The sequence below is a fragment of the Electrona antarctica genome (genome assembly GCF_951216825.1).
Source record: "Electrona antarctica genome assembly, chromosome: 5".
NCBI lineage: Eukaryota > Metazoa > Chordata > Actinopteri > Myctophiformes > Myctophidae > Electrona > Electrona antarctica.
Window position 1 is genome coordinate 56336630 of NC_136810.1, and position 18525 is coordinate 56355154.

At 46.2% G+C, this 18525-nt stretch overlaps 1 protein-coding gene across 1 annotated transcript in view; it reads left to right on the forward strand.

Annotated features, from left to right (window-relative positions):
- LOC306924061 (homeobox protein aristaless-like 4) overlaps nt 1-18525 on the forward strand; it is a gene marked incomplete at both ends in the record, with an annotated part of 127906 nt that overhangs the window by 78665 nt on the left and 30716 nt on the right. Inside the window, one exon of the mRNA XM_079502402.1 lies at nt 13562-13899. Within this exon, the coding sequence (XP_079358528.1) occupies nt 13562-13899 (338 nt within the window). The remainder of the gene's footprint in view (nt 1-13561; nt 13900-18525) is intronic.

The following is an 18525-nucleotide window of genomic DNA, read 5'->3' on the forward strand; positions in this document are numbered from 1 at the left end:
TTCCTACTCCAAACGGACTGACGGACATAGGGACATACGGACATAGGGACATACGGACATAGGGACATACGGGCATAGGGACATACGGGCATAGGGACATACGGACATAGGGACATACGGGCATAGGGACATACGGACATAGGGACATACGGGCATAGGGACATACGGACATAGGGACATACGGGCATAGGGACATACGGGCATAGGGACATACGGGCATAGGGACATACGGGCATAGGGACATACGGACATAGGGACATACGGGCATAGGGACATACGGGCATAGGGACATACGGGCATAGGGACATACGGGCATAGGGACATACGGGCATAGGGACATACGGGCATAGGGACATACGGGCATAGGGACATACGGGCATAGGGACATACGGACATAGGGACATACGGACATAGGGACATACGGGCATAGGGACATACGGACATAGGGACATACGGGCATAGGGACATACGGGCATAGGGACATACGGACATAGGGACATACGGGCATAGGGACATACGGACATAGGGACATACGGGCATAGGGACATACGGGCATAGGGACATACGGGCATAGGGACATACGGGCATAGGGACATACGGGCATAGGGACATACGGGCATAGGGACATACGGGCATAGGGACATACGGACATAGGGACATACGGACATAGGGACATACGGGCATAGGGACATACGGACATAGGGACATACGGGCATAGGGACATACGGGCATAGGGACATACGGGCATAGGGACATACGGGCATAGGGACATACGGGCATAGGGACATACGGACATAGGGACATACGGGCATAGGGACATACGGGCATAGGGACACATGAAGCCAGTCATTGACGCGGTGTGCACCTCTCACAAAACAGATAATCAATAAACTAAGAGTCCTAGGGGGCCTGTTTAAGGCAGCGATTAATCTTAATTTTGAAGAAACAAACCCCCAATAAAACCCTATTCTATCATGGTACGACTTCAAGTGGAGTGAGAGCAGCAGCGCAGCACGTTACATTCTTCAGGTTGGTAGGACGTCTGTGAGCGTGGTGGATGTCCTGATGACAGTGCATGAGGTCATGCACGTGTCAATTTATTGGGAGCCGAGCCTGAGCAGAACCAGTCCAAGTTTCCCACGGAATCTGCATTCCACGCAGCAGCAGCAGCATGCACGCTGCTGGCATTGATCTGCTCTCCTCTGGAACATCTGCGAACATCTGGGAAGGGAGCACCACCCCCTCCTCCCACCCATGCACCCCCCCCCCCCCCCCACCACCACCTCTCTCTCTTACTACACTGTATGTCTCAGATCCCAGAGCATGCAGCCCACCTGACTCCAGACGAACGAATAATAATTCAGCCTCAAAGCACTGCAGTAACCCGGCCCCGTCCCGACCGTTCCTCTGCAACCAAATGAATTATGCTGGAAGAGCACCTGCTATACTATACAAACAGCAAAAAGAATGGATTCAAGATGTGCCGTGATTTTTTTTCCACCCTAAAACATGATCATCAGGTCTTATTGTTATATAAGGAGGTATAATTTTTTCAAAAAAGTGTACAGTATTTGTTAAAATGTTGTTTTTATGTGGGCACGCCCACCAGTTCATTAAGTATGCCTGGTTTGCCTGGTGGGTGGTGATGGGTGGTGATCCACCTGAACTGAAGCACAGCTGTAGTAGTATGATAAAGGGGGAGGGGTTAGGGGAGGGGCTGATAATGTGAGGTCACTATATTACTGTTTATTTCATTGGCCCGTTTGACTGCCAAGGGTTCATCCTCCAGGAAGAAACCCTAAATACAAAGTTAATACACCATTGCACATAAAAACGACTCACTGTCACCCCATAGACACATGAAAAACTGGAAAAATACAAATATTGTGCCACTCCATCTTTAAGATCCATCCTCGTCTGTCGGGCAGAAACCTCTTAACTCCACTAATACCCTTATATACTTGATCATATACTACAGTGTCACACAAACACAAGCATCAAAAGTATAACAGATCCAGGCCACGGAACCGATGATGGACTCCGCAAGATCGAGCTCGTCGATCTGCTATACTTTTAGCTAGATTTGAATCCTGAAAAGTAACAGTTGTTGGACATATGAGTTTTCCACCCGACAGAGACATTATGAACAAATAATAAAATTCTGTAAGAGCACCTGCTACTATAAATAAAGACATAAAAGGATGAATTAGTTGTGTGTAAGGCAGAGGCAAGGAAGCAACCAGGTGCTCAGGAGGTGTGCAGGTATACAAAATAGTAAAAAGGTGCTCCTGGGATCAATCGGGATAACACATCTATAGAACAAAGCGGAGATCCGGGCACACTTAAAGGTTAAAAAGGAGGAAAACTTTATTCAACCGACATGTTTCCACCTATATGGTCTTCATCAGGGCTGATGAAGACCTTAACCTTTAAGTGTGCCCGGATCTCCGCTTTGTTCTATAGTTGTGTGTAAGGTTGATAACTTGAATAGTAGGCTTATAGGGAGTGCAAGTGATTTGTTTTGTGTTAAAACTAAGAAAAAGATGTATAGTTTTAAAGTAAAACCGCTATATTTGATAGTAATCATTGCTATAGTGTAGTCACTAGTGTTTGTTCAGTAACGGGTGTATCTCCAGCTCTATAAAACAGTTACCCTCACCCTAAACCTAACTTCCCACGGGGCAGCACACCTAAACCTAACCTTAACCTATGTCTAACCAATGACTAGTCTAAACTAAGTATGCACCCCAGAGGAATCCCCACAAAGATCATCCACCGTTTGGTGTGTGTTCCTGTTCCAGTTTTGTCAGCTCATTTATTTGTGTCACCACTTCCAGTCTCATCCAGTACGACTTCTCTCTCTCGATCGGATTAAATTGCTATATCTTCTGTTTACTAAAGAACCCCTTTTTACTGAACAAACCCTCCATAAAGCAATGATTATGACAGAATTCAAAAATACAAAAAAAAAAAAACACAAACTTTAAATTCTGCCACTGTCGGCTCCGCACACATTTTTTTTTTGTTCTTCGGAGAGCAATTTAGAGTGCTGCGTTTTAAAAGCATTCCGCTTCCCCATTTAGCGTTTGGTCATTAACCCTTCCCCAGGTTACTAATTTATAGGGTTTCTTTTATTTGCCTTCACTTGACCTATCGCATCCCTTTCCATAAAAGCGGAGAGGGTGCCCTGGTGTTTTACAGCCAGTTCAATTACACTTTGATGTTTTCTCTCTGTTTTCACCAGTGATTAAATTGCTGACCCTAGTAAACACGTGACCCCGGCTAACTGAAGCGGTCTGCCGCCGCCGCCGCGCGCCTCTCGAAGGAAGGGAGCGACATCGCTGCGTTCCATTCTGGGTTTCTCAAAGTATGGGCGCCGCAGCACCGTATATAGGACGCCGTGGCGTGACCGCGAGTCCAGCAGTGCCACAGAATAATATTTGAAAGTTGGTAGAGTAAAAAAGAACAAAAAGAGGAAGACAAAAACAAAAAACAAAAGACAAAGCTGCATTTTTCATATTACAAGATACATTCATTGAAATCCTATTGCATTATCGCTAGGCTGAGAGAAGAGATCCCACTTTTCCCACTTTTTGTAGAACTTATCCTCTTGTAGTCTAAGTATGAATGTTAGTTTTTCCATAACATACAGTTCCTCAGTAATGTCCATCCAATGTTCTTTCGTTGGTGGGTCCTGTTGGTACCAGCGTCGTGTGATCGCTTTCTTACTTGTTGCTAAGAGGATGGTAGAGTATTTGAATACATTGTCGCATCATGACAGCGTTGCGCAAAAGTAGCGAAAATATCACAACATGTTGTGAGCTTGTAGATCGGCTATTTCAGTTTTTTTTCCCACCTAGGTGTTTTAAGCATTATGTTATGCTTTAGCTATTGAAAAAATAACAGATCTACAAGCTCATAGCGCGGCACCGAGTGCCGCGCTACGAGCTTGTAGATCTGCTATTTTTGAGAAATCGTGAAAATGTGGTGCAAATCTTTGAATTTAACTCAAATATTTGCTTCTTCATGGGGGTCTCTGGAACCACATATTTCCACCTAGAATGACATGCCGCAGGGTTGCGAGGTCAAAAGAGGGTTTTATAAAAATGTAAAAGTATGATCAAAAGCTATTAGACAATAATTGGATCCATTGCAACCCAGTTTCGTTTTCCCCCACCATTTCCTGTAAAGTAACAGTTTTGGACAAGACTTCTGCTACAATACGTTGAAGAGCATTATTGAGACGAGTGAGAGTCAAAAACACATTCCAGGGAATGCCAAGAAAGCTGGAGCCGATGCGGTGGAATGTTGGCTCCCGTTAGAAAGTAGCTGTTCTCGGCATCGCAACGCGATGCGCAGAAAACACAGCTCAGCACGCTGGAATACTTGGGGAGATGTTCTAAGGGCAGTGGTTCTCAAAGTGGGGTCCGGGGGACCTCCAGGGGCCCGTCCAGGGGGGTCCCCAGCTAAATGACAGTATATATGGAACCAAAATGGACCCTTATGGGTCTGTAAATCTTGTTAATTTAAATTAACATTGATTTTACAATATAAATTGGGGGTCCCAGAGATAATGCCATTAAATAGGGGGTCCGTAGACTGTCAAACTGGGGGTCCTTGAAATGAAACGGGTTGAGAATCACTGCTAGAGCCGTAAACATTTTCTCTTATGGGGGGGGGGGGGGGGGGTCCCTGGCATATCTTATCAAATGGGGGCCCGTGCATGGGCCAATGAGTGTCAATTTGGGGGGTCCTTGACATGAAAACGTTTGATAACCACTGTTCTATATAGGGCAAAGAATTTGGAGTGATTAACATCAGCATCCCCAGCGAAGACGGATGATTTGGGGAACTTGGCTTCAGAAAAAAAGACACAGTTAAAGTAACAGTCTGTTCGCAGGCTACGCCTAGAAAGGAGCAGCGGTGGTTCGGGTCATCTGGTTAGGATGCCTCTCGAGCGTCTCCCTAGGGAGGTCCTCGAGGCACGTCCCACGGGGAGGAGACCCCGGGGCAGACCAAGGCGCAGTTGGAGGAAACACATCGACTCACTGGGCCTTGGAACGTCTCGGAATCCCCCCAGGAGGAAGTCACTAATGTTGCTCTGGAGAGGGAAGTCTGGAGCACTCTGGCGGAGCTGTTGCCCCCTGCGACCCGACTACGGATAAGCGGTTGAAGATGGATGGATGGATGGATGGCGAGCGTAGGTCAGCATCATGAGGACGAAGACCCAATGTACCATTTAGTCATTTAGCAGACGCTCTGCTCTCATCGCAGAGTGACCTACAAGTGTTCATTGAACACTCTAGTCAATAAACCAGTGTTGTTTTCATCGACTAAACCTAAGACGAAAAATGTCCGTCGACTACCTTTTTCCACTGACGAAAACCAAATGGAAACTAAATGAAAACTAGAGCTATGCCATGACGACTAAAACTAAGACTAAATATACTGACGATTTCAACAAATAAAAACTAGACTAAAATGTTAGGAAGGGACTAGTGGACACTAGTCCCACTATAAGTCTATACTCCAATCTATTATCTATACTATAATCCACTATAAGTAATTTTACACATGGTTGCATGGTGAAAATAGCAGATCTACAAGCTCACAACGCGTCGCGCTGTGACGCGTTGTGAGCTTGTAGATCGGCTATGTTCAGCATATGTAAAAACAGTCATTACGACGGCATCAAGGCCCGCCAAAATACATTTTAGTCGACTAAATCAACTGTAGATTTAGTCGACTAAAACTAGACTAACACTAAAACATTCCAGGTGACTATGAACTAAATGGAAACTATTCAAGAGACTATGACTAAAGCTAAAATCTAAATTTGCTGCCAAAAACAACACTGCAATAAACAGGGTAAATAATCACAGAGTGCAACCCTGTAAGTCTAAGACCTCAAAGAAACTAGTATACCAGTCGGTAAACTTGCATCTGTTAAATGATGCCAGGTCCAAATATATTGTATGAACATTTGAAACTATAGGACACCAGGTAGCATCTGTGTAAATAACATGCTATAGCCTATACAAATCATATTCTTAAAGGAGCATTCAGTGATTTGGGGGATTTGGAAAACCACCCAGTCCGCCCGGTAACAAAATGTGCACATGCACGCTCTACAGTGGGGGGAAGTGCAACAGGCCAACAGCATGTGCACCAAGGCCCGCCCCCACTCGATCATGATTGGAGGAAGGCCCCTCTCATCCTGATTGGATGAAGCCTTTGCCACCCGCCACCAAAACTGAAACTAGGGTTTTTTGACCCCAGGGGCTCGCTGGGGACAGGGAGGAACTCCTTATATGGTCAGCACACTCTATAGTAGGGAGGATTATCCAGAAAAAAGTGATATTTGAATTAAGTCAAAATCACTGAATATACCTTTAACATTTGTGATAGAGAAAAATGAATCTAAGAATCAAGTGGCCAAGATGTAGCTTGCATAGTATAGCCATATCTTGGGCACTAGCATCAATGGAAAGAAAAAGATGGCAAGACGAGGAACAGGGAGAGTGAAGTGCTAGTAGTGCCTATTATGACTCCTGCTATCATCCTTTAAGGCCTGACCTCGAAATTTAAAAAAAATCTTCTAAATCCTCCAGTTTTCTGAAATAAACATTTTCACGATTTTTCAAAAATAGCAGACCTACAAGCTCGTAGCGCGCCACTCGGTGGCGCGCTATGAGCTTGTAGATCTGCTATTGTTCAATAGCTAAATTATAACATAAAGTTTAAAACACCAAAAGGGGTTCCCGCCCAAAATGGGTTAACTACTTGAACCCTGTCATGCTATGCAAACATTTGGCGAAAATAGCCGATCTACAAGCTGCATTTCGAGCCTGTGGAAGGGCTATTTTTTCCGTGAAGATATTTGGTGGAGGGGGGGTGGGGGGAAGGATCTTTACTCGACCCTGGGGTCAAGTACACACAGACCCCAGGGAGGAGACCCTGCAGTCAATGAAGTATACGGGGGTCTAAGTGGTTAAGTACTCACCACTGTACTGTACATCAACTCACTGTGGGACACATGAGAGCATCATCTGCAAACCTGCTGATGCCGAGCATTAACCTGTAGTTGAACTGCCTTACTTCTTAACCCATTCTGGGCGGGAACCCCTTTTTGGTGTTGTAAGTATTATATGTTAGGTATGCTTTAGCTATTGAAAAATAGCAGATCTACAAGCTTGTAAGTCTGCTATTTTTGAGAAATCGTGAAAATGTGGTGCAAGTCATTGAATATAATATTCTTTCAGGAGCGAGCGTTTTTAACTCAAATCTTTGCTTCTGGGGGTCTCTGGAATATTTTCAGGTGGGGGTCGGCGGCCAATTTCATATATTTTTTGGGGGTCCTTGACATGAAAATGTCAAGAAGATATTTAGTATAATCGTTCCCAGGTCAAAACGGGTTAATGCTTAAAGCCTTGCTGCTGCTGCTGCTGCTGCTGCTGCTGCCCTGGGCTACGACGCGAAAAATACTGGAGCCGGGGCTTCAGTACAGGACCAGGCCCGGGCTGGGGGTCCGATGATGTCACAACATCTGCCTGAGTGGAGGCGGGGGGGGGGGGGGGGGGGGGGGGGGGGTATGACAGGTGGGATACGGTGATACCGTTGACGGTGTGTGTAGCGCTGAAAACCTTGTATGTCCAAAAAACAGAACCATGTGTCCGACTGGATCCAATGTAGCTTTATTTATTTAGTCACAGGTCACTTGTTAATGCTTTTGCATTGGTTCAATATTTATAAAAAAAAACCCCACAGACAACCGCTTTCAAAATGTCTATGTTCGCTACATTTGCATGACTCTCTTGTACACGACAACATAGGGCATTCGTTTATGGGAGAGAAATAAAAAACTCATTACAGTATGTCCAAAACTGTTACATTTCAGGATTCAAATCAAAATACGGCAAAAGTTAGCAGATCTACAAGCTCGAAACGTGTCGCTACACGCACCGCGTTTCGAGCCTGCACGCGGATCCTCTGATGCTTTTGTCTGACGCTGTAGTATGATACAAGGAGGTGCGTTCATTTACAATTAACCCATTTTGGGCGGGAACCCCTTTTGGTGTTTCAAGCATTCAAGTTATACTTTAGCTATTGAAAAATAGCAGATCTACAAGCTCATAGCGCGCCACCAAGTGGCGTGCTATGAACTTGTAGGTCTGCTATTTTTGAAAAAGCTCGTAAAAATGCAGCACAAATCTTTGAATAGGTATATATTCTTTCAGAGCGAACGTTTCTTTTATTTCTAAATGGGTTAAATAAAAAAAGGTTAGAATATGGAGACGAGAGGTTTGTGCTCGACCACGGCAACGATATGGAGATACACAGGTTTCTGTCCGACAGCGACGGACGAGGGGCCCGGACTGGAGCAAGGGGGTCCCAAATGATGTCAGAACATCTGCCTAGAGAGAGAGCAGAGTGGAGGCAGAGTGGGGGTCTGTCTGTGACAGGTGGGGTACGCACTGATACGAGGTTAGAAACTCCCAGCTGGGCAGCCATGCAGTCAGTGTCCTTCCATTAAGTGTCTCAACCAGGGCAGCGAGCTGGCCGGTGGGGGGGGGTGGATTGGAGATAGATGACTGTTGACGTCTCAATGTGGGACATGTTAGCCAGAGGCAGACTAATCCATGAAAACAAACACGCTTGTAGGGAGACAGCCACCGCCTCATACTTCATCACCCTCAAACTATTCAGTCGTCTCTCCATAGCCGAAACGCAGCGTGTGCGAGGAGTTGACTCACGGAGGGCCGCCAGAGTTTCTTCCATGACAAACTCGTTATCCCACAGTGACAGGAAGGAGGCCGATTCCCTGACCTAGCTGTCTTGTACTTCGCTCATAACAACCCCCCCCCCCCCAAAAAAAGGGAAAGTTACAAAATGACAAAGGAAAACACACGCCTTAAGCGGCACCCGACTACTTTAGTGAACCAGCCGAGACTGTTTAACCAAACCGTTAGTCTAGGGGGGGGGGGGGGGGGGGGGGGTCCATGTCAGTCTTGCACAAGGTTGTTTATGCTGTGGAGAACATTATGAAGCCGTTTAGGACCAACATGGTCATGGACCTGGGGCAGGGACAGCATTATGAAGCTGTTTAGGACCTACATGGTCATGGCCCTGGGGCAGGGACAGCATTATGAAGCTGTTTAGGACCTACATGGTCATGGCCCTGGGGCAGGGACAGCATTATGAAGCTGTTTAGGACCTACATGGTCATGGTCCTGGGGCAGGGGGAGCATTATGAAGCTGTTTAGGACCTACATGGTCATGGCCCTGGGGCAGGGACAGCATTATGAAGCTGTTTAGGACCTACATGGTCATGGCCCTGGGGCAGGGAGAACATTATGAAGCTGTTTAGGACCAGCATGGTCATGGCCCTGGGGCAGGGGGAGCATTATGAAGCTGTTTAGGACCTACATGGTCATGGTCCTGGGGCAGGGAGAGTGCATGCAGAGCCTGTGTGCACTGCAGGTGGTCGTGGTGGAAGAAGACAGAATGATTTTCTTAAGTAGCATTACCACTATATTAAAAAAAAACTATTTTACAAGTAAAAGGGCCTGTATTCAAAACTGTGATAGTACGAATGTATTGGCAGCGAAATATACTTATAGTACCAAAGTTTGTTAAGTACTAAAACTTTTCAAAAACAACTGTCAAACCTCTTCAAAAATAGCTGCTCTACAAGTTGTGAGCCTGTAGGTCGGCTATTTTTTAAAAGGCAAAGTATAGAATAGGGCTTAAGTGGTTAATGTATGTTCTGCAATCTGATACTATACCTTTATATCTAAAATGGTCAAATTCGTGGGAGAAAATAGTACAATATTTGCCTCTGAGAAGTATAAAGTATCGAAAACAGAAACACTCGTATGTCCAAAACCGTTTGCTACTTTGGATACTTTTGTGTGACGCTGCAAGAATGATCAAGTATCACGTTAATTTACAAAAAAACAAACAAACACGAAAGGTTAAAATATGGAGATACAAGGTTTCTTCCCGACAGTAACGTACTCAAGTACGTCGTTACTTCCACCACTGTGCCTGAGAGTAAGGAAAGGCAAACAGCCACTATAGGGCTGACAGAACGCAGTGTTCCTTCCCCAGCAGAACCTTTCAGCTCATTGATTCACACAGCTGTTTGTTTATTGAAGTAGAAAAGGGACTCGCTTTATTCACGAGACGGGGGAACACACACACGCACGCACACACAAAAAAAAGGCAACGCTGACAGGAACAGAGCTGGGTCTGTCACAGAATGGAGGCTCTCCAAAATCGAAGGTGACAAACACAATGTTGTTTACATGGTTGAGGCGAAGCGCGGCTCTCCGCCGCGGGGCTTGTGCGGTGCGGTCTCGCCGTGGTACCACACAAGGCCCGGCATACATGCATACATAACATACATACGTACGTACCGTACATGTGCCCTGAGTCAGGGATGGAGCGGTGCTTTGTGTGGCTCGCGTTACACATGCCGTGATTGAGAAACATACGGAGGGGGTTGTGTCACGGGTCACGTCAACGTGTAGTGACATTCCTTTCAAACATAAAAAAAACGCATGTTGTTTTTTTCCTTCGCCGTCATGGTGGACCACAATGGAAACAAGCTTTGCGTTTTTTTGTGACTTTTGTGATCAGTGTTGGCGCAACAGTAAAGTAAAAAAATATATCAAACATTACTCATTAATGCATGTCACATTTAACAATTGTTTTCGAAATATTTCGAAATGTGTTTTTCAGAAATATCCCATTAAAAGTTCACAACGAGTCGCGACGCAACGTGTCGTGAGCTTTCAGATTTCTAATTTTCGAATAACGCAACTACAAAAAAAGGCTGTTAAAACCCATTTTGGGCGGGAAACACTTTTGGTGTTAGCATTATGTTATGCTTTAGCTATTGAAAAATAGCAGATCTACAAGCTCAACGACTGACATAGAAACATGGCTTTTTCAGAAAACTGTCAGGATGTAGAATTAGTATATGTAGAATAGTATTTTTAGAATCTGATCTCAGGTCAAAATGGGTTAAGTTTTGTAATAATAACAACTAGGAGTAGAGTATAGCAGGCTTTGTGTGGGCTCACATTTCACATGGCGTGATTGAGAAAGCCGAGGCTCTGAGCTGAGGGGTTGTGTCACACGGGTCACGCCAATGTATAGTGACACGGCTTTCAAACACAAGACGTGCATTTCTTCTCTCCGCACGTCTTTGACGTGCTGCACGGGGCCTTTGAACCTTCAAATAAAACATCACAGCAGCAGTGAGGTAAGCTTCGGTGGACGTCAAGTTTGTGCGTCTGTTTGCGAACTGATGATGAGCAGATCACGTTGGCTGGCTTGAAGGAGCAGTTCTTAAAAAACGTTGAAGTTTTAAGTGTTCTCCTCCACAAACAGCCACATACAGCTGTATAATTCAATGTAACATTCTCGTCTTCCTCGTTTCACTTCTAAAAGTGAGAGTTTTATGGCCATAATATGTTACGGGACTCACAGTACATTAAACGCTGAGTGATAGGGAAAAGTAATTTACTAGTTTTGTAGTCGAGTCCACCTGAAGCAAGTCCAAGTCAAGACCGAGTGTGGGAGGGGGTCGAGTCCAAGTCAAGACCGAGTGTGGGAGGGGGTCGAGTCCAAGTCAAGACCGAGTGTGGGAGGGGGTCGAGTCCAAGTCAAGACCGAGTGTGGGAGGGGGTCGAGTCCGAGTCAAAACCGAGTGTGGGAGGGGGTCGAGTCCAAGTCAAGACCGAGTGTGGGAGGGGGTCGAGTCCAAGTCAAAACCGAGTGTGGGAGGGGGTCGAGTCCAAGTCAAGACCAAGTGTGGGAGGGGGTCGAGTCCAAGTCAAGACCGAGTGTGGGAGGGGGTCGAGTCCAAGTCAAGACCGAGTGTGGGAGGGGGTCGAGTCCAAGTCAAAACCGAGTGTGGGAGGGGGTCGAGTCCAAGTCAAGACCGAGTGTGGGAGGGGGTCGAGTCCAAGTCAAGACCGAGTGTGGGAGGGGGTCGAGTCCAAGTCAAGACCGAGTGTGGGAGGGGGTCGAGTCCAAGTCAAGACCGAGTGTGGGAGGGGGTCGAGTCCAAGTCAAGACCGAGTGTGGGAGGGGGTCGAGTCCAAGTCAAGACCGAGTGTGGGAGGGGGTCGAGTCCAAGTCAAGACCGAGTGTGGGAGGGGGTCGAGTCCAAGTCAAGACCGAGTGTGGGAGGGGGTCGAGTCCAAGTCAAGACCGAGTGTGGGAGGGGGTCGAGTCCAAGTCAAGACCGAGTGTGGGAGGGGGTCGAGTCCAAGTCAAGACCGAGTGTGGGAGGGGGTCGAGTCCAAGTCAAAACCGAGTGTGGGAGGGGGTCGAGTCCAAGTCAAGACCGAGTGTGGGAGGGGGTCGAGTCCAAGTCAAGACCGAGTGTGGGAGGGGGTCGAGTCCAAGTCAAGACCGAGTGTGGGAGGGTATAATGCATTTATTTCATAGCATTGTAGTGACTCGTGACTCGAGTGGACTCGGTGTGTGTGTGTGTGTTTGAGGGGGTGGGGGGTGATTCCTGAGTCCCTTGGTCCGAGACCGAGTCCAAGTCAAATTAAAACCCATTTTGGGCGGGAACCCCTTTTGGTGTTTTAACTAAGCATTATGTTATACTTTAGCTATTGAAAAATAGCAGATCTACAAGCTCAAAGAGCGCCACCGAGTGGCGCGCTACTAGCTTGTAGGTCTGCTATTTTTGAAATATCGTGAAAATGAGGCACAAATCTTTGAATATATATTCTTTCAGAAGACTTTTTTTTTATTTCAACGTCAGGTCTAAATTGGTTAAGGGCGAGACAGAGACAAGACCGAGCAAATGAAAATGTGGACTCGAGACCGGACTCGAGAGGAGTCTACGGCTCGAGTACTACAACAAATACTTACTAAAACTGACAAACACAATGTTGTTCAATTCCTTGTTCAATTCTTTATTATTGCTACTATGTTTGGTGGCCTGAAACTCAAACGGTTAGGGCGTGTGCCGCATATATATATATATAGGCTCCAATGCCTGACAGCGAGTCCTCGGTTCAATTCCCGGGCGGCGCAGACCATTTGCTGCTGCATGCCATTCCCCTATACTCTCGATCTCCCCCACTTGCATTTCTCTCACTGCTATCAATAACATAAACAAATACAAATAAATAATAATGTGTAAAAAGTGTCATTGTTATTGTTTTATTATTGCTTCTACAAGACAGCGTAGACTAGATGAACCAAAAACCAAACCATTTCACACGTACTATCGTATGTACTGTATACTTGTACACAAGATGTAACATTAAAAAGGCTTGAATCTTAAAATTGCTCAATTGTATTTCTTCATAACCGCAGTCAAACAAATAGCTGATAAAAAACCTCCAGCAGGCTACATTAGGCCACTGACGACAAGTGTCATCAATCTCCATTAAATGTCATGGGTCTGCATCATCCCACACAATTAAAACCATAAAATATGATTGCTCTTAAAACCACCACACTCTCTCTCTCCCTCCCCCTCTCCCCCTCTCTCCCTCCCCCTCTCCCCCCCTCTCTCTCTCTCTCACAGCCAAGGACAACGGAGGCCTGACAGACTCGGAGTTGAACTCCAGCGGTGACCCTCCGGGGATGGAGGGCAGCTACCTGAACCTGAAGGAGGCGGGAGGGGGAGGGCCCAAGGGCCCGCCGGACGGGCGCCCAGGCGGCGGAGGCGGCGGCGACATGCCCAGCCCGCTGGAGAAGAGCGAGGCGGAGAGCAACAAGGGCAAGAAGCGACGCAACCGCACCACCTTCACCAGCTACCAGCTGGAGGAGCTGGAGAAGGTCTTCCAGAAGACCCACTACCCGGACGTGTACGCCCGCGAGCAGCTGGCGCTGCGCACCGACCTGACGGAGGCCAGAGTGCAGGTGAGGCACACAGTAAAGCATGAACCGTTCTGGGAATTATGTTATACTTTAGCTATTGGAAAAATAGCAGATCTACAAGCTCCTAGCGCGGCACTCCGCGCTAGGAGCTTGTAGATCTGCTATTTTTGAAAATCTTGTGGCTCAAATCTTTGAATATATATTCTTTGAGAGCGAACGTTTTTTAACCCAAATCTTTGCTTCTGGTGGGGGCTCCTGTCTGGAACAACATATTTTCAGATGACGGTCGGCGGGCCAAATACATATATTTTTGGGGGTCCTTGACATGAAAATGTTTGAGCACCACTGACATACAGTAGAAACATGTTTTTTTCTGAAAACTGTCATGATTTAGAAGACATTTGTAGAATCGTCCTCAGGTCTAAATGGGTGAGCAGATTGACCGCTGGGTGAAATCCCTTCAGGCTTGATCCAGAGGTTTGATTCCATGTAAAAGCAGCAGTTCTCAGCCTGGGCCGCGGCTCAGCGGTCCAGGCACCTTGGCTGGTAATCCAGTCTGGCAGTGTGCCGCGGGTTCGACTCCCGATCCCGACGGCCTTTACTGCATGTCACCCCCTCATCTCTCTCCCCATTTCCTGTCAGCCTACTGTCTGTCCCTCCATAAAAAATATAAAATAAAGGCGAAAGCCACAAAAAAAACATTACAAAAAAAAAAGCAGCAGTTCTCAAATGCTTGCGTGCCAAGGAGGACCCCCACATTGATATTTGATAAAGCAGACCCCCAGAAGACCTCTTTCAAGATTCTTTCACACTTGCATGATGCCGATGTATATGATGATATCTGAAAATAGCCAGATGTATACAAGCTTGTAGATCTGTTATTTTTTGAATATCCAACGTATAAATGGATAGAAGAGGTTGTAAAAGCCCACTACATAGTCCAAAGTTTGTCCGGACGGACAGGGTATAGGCAATAACTAAATCATTCAAAAACTTTTGGCAGTGCTTGTCGGAACTTGTTTCGGCTGTTTTCGCAGATGTTCCGACTATGTGAAGAAAGTTTGTTACAGTATGATTTGTCAGAAGTTGGTCAGACATCAAGGTACGGCGGACGTGATATATAGAGTTTACTTTTTTGTTGAGGTTCAGTTACACAATGATGCTGAAACGCCCTGAGGCCTTGTTTCCATTGTGGTCCTGTGAATTCTAATTCATCAAGACAGGTGATTCCTTTTGACAAGCTAGAAGAAGACATGTTTGTGCCGAATCGGGGGGGGGGTCATTCCGTTTTATTCAAGTGCTATAGGCTGCCTAGACGGAGTCCAATAACAGCGTGGCTTCGTGTAGTATTATGTCTGACTTCATGTGGTCAGTTTGTGACGCCACTAATCCATGACGTACGACTCCGTATTGTGGTGAGGTTTCGGCCCTCAGAGTCGACCATGGACAATTCACTCCTGTGTAGATGGCATGGCTCTGAAAGTGATGATGACAGACAGTACGAACAAGAAATCTGGCATTGATCGGTCCCGGCGGTTAGCGAGTTTAGCTCCGGACACGCAAAACGCGCGGGGGGGGGGGGGGGCGGGAGGTAAAAAAAAAAAGGGGCCGATTTGGGAATCAATCTCCAGCTCCCCCCTGGGTTAGTGCAGAAGTGTCCTTGAGCAAGTCGCATGAACCTGCAACCACTGACCCTGATGAGTAGGTTGGTGCCTTGCATGGTTTCCCTCTGCCATTGATGTGTGAATGAAGTGCTTTGGATAAAGGTACTATAGAAATGCACAATTTAGGCATTTAGCAGACGCTCTTAGTCTAGAGCAGGGGTTCTCAACGTTTTTGGCCGGGGACCCCCGGAAATGCTTTGGCAATGTCTCGGGACCCCCGCCCCGCCCCCTCCCGACCCCCAATATAAATTGACTGCTACAATAACCTTAACCCATTTTGGGCGGGAACCCCTTTGTGTTTTAAGCATTATGTTATAATTTAGCTATTGAAAAATAGCAGATCTACAAGCTCGTAGCGCGCCACCGAGTGGCGCGCTACGAGCTTGTAGGTCTGCTATTTTTGAAAAATCGGTTTTTTTGAAAATATTTTGGGGACCCCCCAAAATAATTTGGCGACCCCCCGAGGGGTCGCGACCCACGGGTTGAGAACCCCTGGTCTAGAGTAACTTACAGTAACCAATGTAATACATGCATTGAAATATTCATCTAGGAGGTAAACCAAGAACCACCAGTCTAAAAACAGTATAATATCAAAAAAAATAATAATAATATAAATCTGCACATTTATGCACCTTTTAATTGTTAAAACAGTTTTGCCGCCAGCATCAATTATCTATCTATCGCGCATTGCCAAGGTTTTATCTCACGACGTAACACTTACTTTGAAGAGCCAAATATCCGTAACCGCATGTTACAATGACAAAATGCTGTGTGTGGTGTCTTGACCGGTTGTTGTTCTCTAGGTCGGTGGTGGAAAAACCCGACCGCGAGTATCACAGCGCCTGGTAGTCGGCCGTTGAGAAACCTTGTTTTCACCAGAAACGACATTCATTTGGAGATAGGCCTACAGGGCTTTGAATGCAGCCCATAGAGTGCAAGTGGATGCGCGCGCATCTTCAAAATGACCACGGCCACTGTCCCACTTTGACTTTGGCAGCTAACGATATACGATCGGATCAAAACATGGATTAAAGAACCCTGGAAAACGTAGGCTACGGTTCTGGCTAGGCTAGACGATTAATTTAAGCCTACAGTTACTACGGTTCTGGCGCGCTGCGTGTTAGCAGTTACTCTCGTATACATGGCTTAGCATCAGAGGCACACATAAGAACAGAAAAAACGTTTTGCCTTCGAGCAAGACGTTTTTGGAAGTGTTGCATGCTCCGTGTCTGTCTGTCATCCACCATGCATGTTTCAATGTTAATATCCACTCGGGGAGTCGGGATGAGAGAGTTGGACTGGCGCTATGACAGAGCTTGTTCTCACAGAGCAGACAGACAGACGGACGGACGGACGGACAGACAGACAGACAGCAGAGCCCATTGTTCTTGCTTCTCTCTTTCTCCCTGCCAGTTTCACATCAGAGTGGGCCGGGGCGGGAGTGAGTTGGGGAACGGGACCGACCGGGCCTTGGGGGGAGAAGAAGAACACTGCGCTCTTCCCACTTCTTTACACGCTGCAGACGCTCCTCGAGAGGTCGCAGGTCAAGGGTTTCCTCTCGAATCCCACCGGCGTACACAGACCGCTTCGCCCACCCCGTCCCGTCGTGGCGGCGAGGGGAGGGAGGGAGGGGTGGAGGAAAGCATGAGAAAAAACCAGGAGTCATCAAAGCCATTTGGCAAAAAGGGAATAAAAAAAAAACACTCTGGGATGCCAGTTTCAATTTCCACGCTGTGCCTGAGACATAGTCAGGGACGGGGAACCTGGAACGCTCCTGTGGCCATACTGTAAAATAAGTACAGTGCTGTTGTGTTCACACACACTCTATCTATACCACCACACACATGAATAGAATTAACTTCCTCCTCTGGCATATGCGGTGCAATGGTGGAAGAAGCAAGTACTCGGATTTCTTTACTCAAGTAAAAGTAGAAATTAAGTTACGAGTATAAAAGGCAGGAGTATTGAAATTGTACTTGAGTGAAAGTATACACAAGTATTTGTCGTAAAAGTAGGAATTACGAGTGTAAGTTACGAGTAAAAAGGCCTGTACTCAAAATGTAACTTGGGCGAGGTATTTGTCATCAACATATACTTAGAGTGCCAAAAGTGAAAGTACTCGCATAGAATGGCACATTTCAAAGATTGTTTTGAAAATTGTGAAAGTATAAAATGACGCCGATGTGGTTATTGTTTTGTTTTGTTGTGATCATAATCTGAAGTAACTCGCGACTAAAGTTTTAAAATAATCGTATAGTGGAGTAAAAAAAGTACAAGTGTGAGGCGTTGAGCATTTGGAATACTCAAGTAAAAGTACATGTACTTATAGTTCCTCTTCCAGCAGCGCTGTAGCGTTCTCACAGAGTCATGTACACCACAGATGAATACAATTAACTTCCTCTCCTGACAGGCACACACAGCTATAGCAGAGCACACTGTGTGGAGTCACTGTGAGGTTTGACCTGCCTTTCCAAAATCATACCTTAACCCATTTCGGGCGGGAACCCCCTTTGGTGTTTTAAATTACGCATTATGTTATGCTTTAGCTATTGAAAAATAGCAGATCTACAAGCTCATAGCGCTACGAGCTTGTAGGTTTGCTATTTTTTGAAATATCGTGAAAATGTGCCGCAAATCTTTGAATATACTCTTTCAGAGCGAACATTTTTAACTCAAATCTTTGCTTCTGGGGGGGATCCCTGGAACAACATATTTTGAGATGGGGGTCGGCGGCCAAATACAGATAATTCCGGGGCTCCTTGACATGAACAAGTTTGAGCACCACTGACATTAGAAAGATAGGGTTTTTCAGAAAACTGTCAGGATTTAGAAGACATTTGTAGAATCGTTCGCAGGTCAAAATGAGTTAAATACCCACGCAATCAAGACTAAAGCCCACAATTTCGTCTGAAGGTCCGTTAGAGACAAAGTCCAGGGATGGCCAATTGCTGAAGACCACAGCAGGGCAACCGAACGGCTTGGCAGAGGAAAAAACACCCCGCCG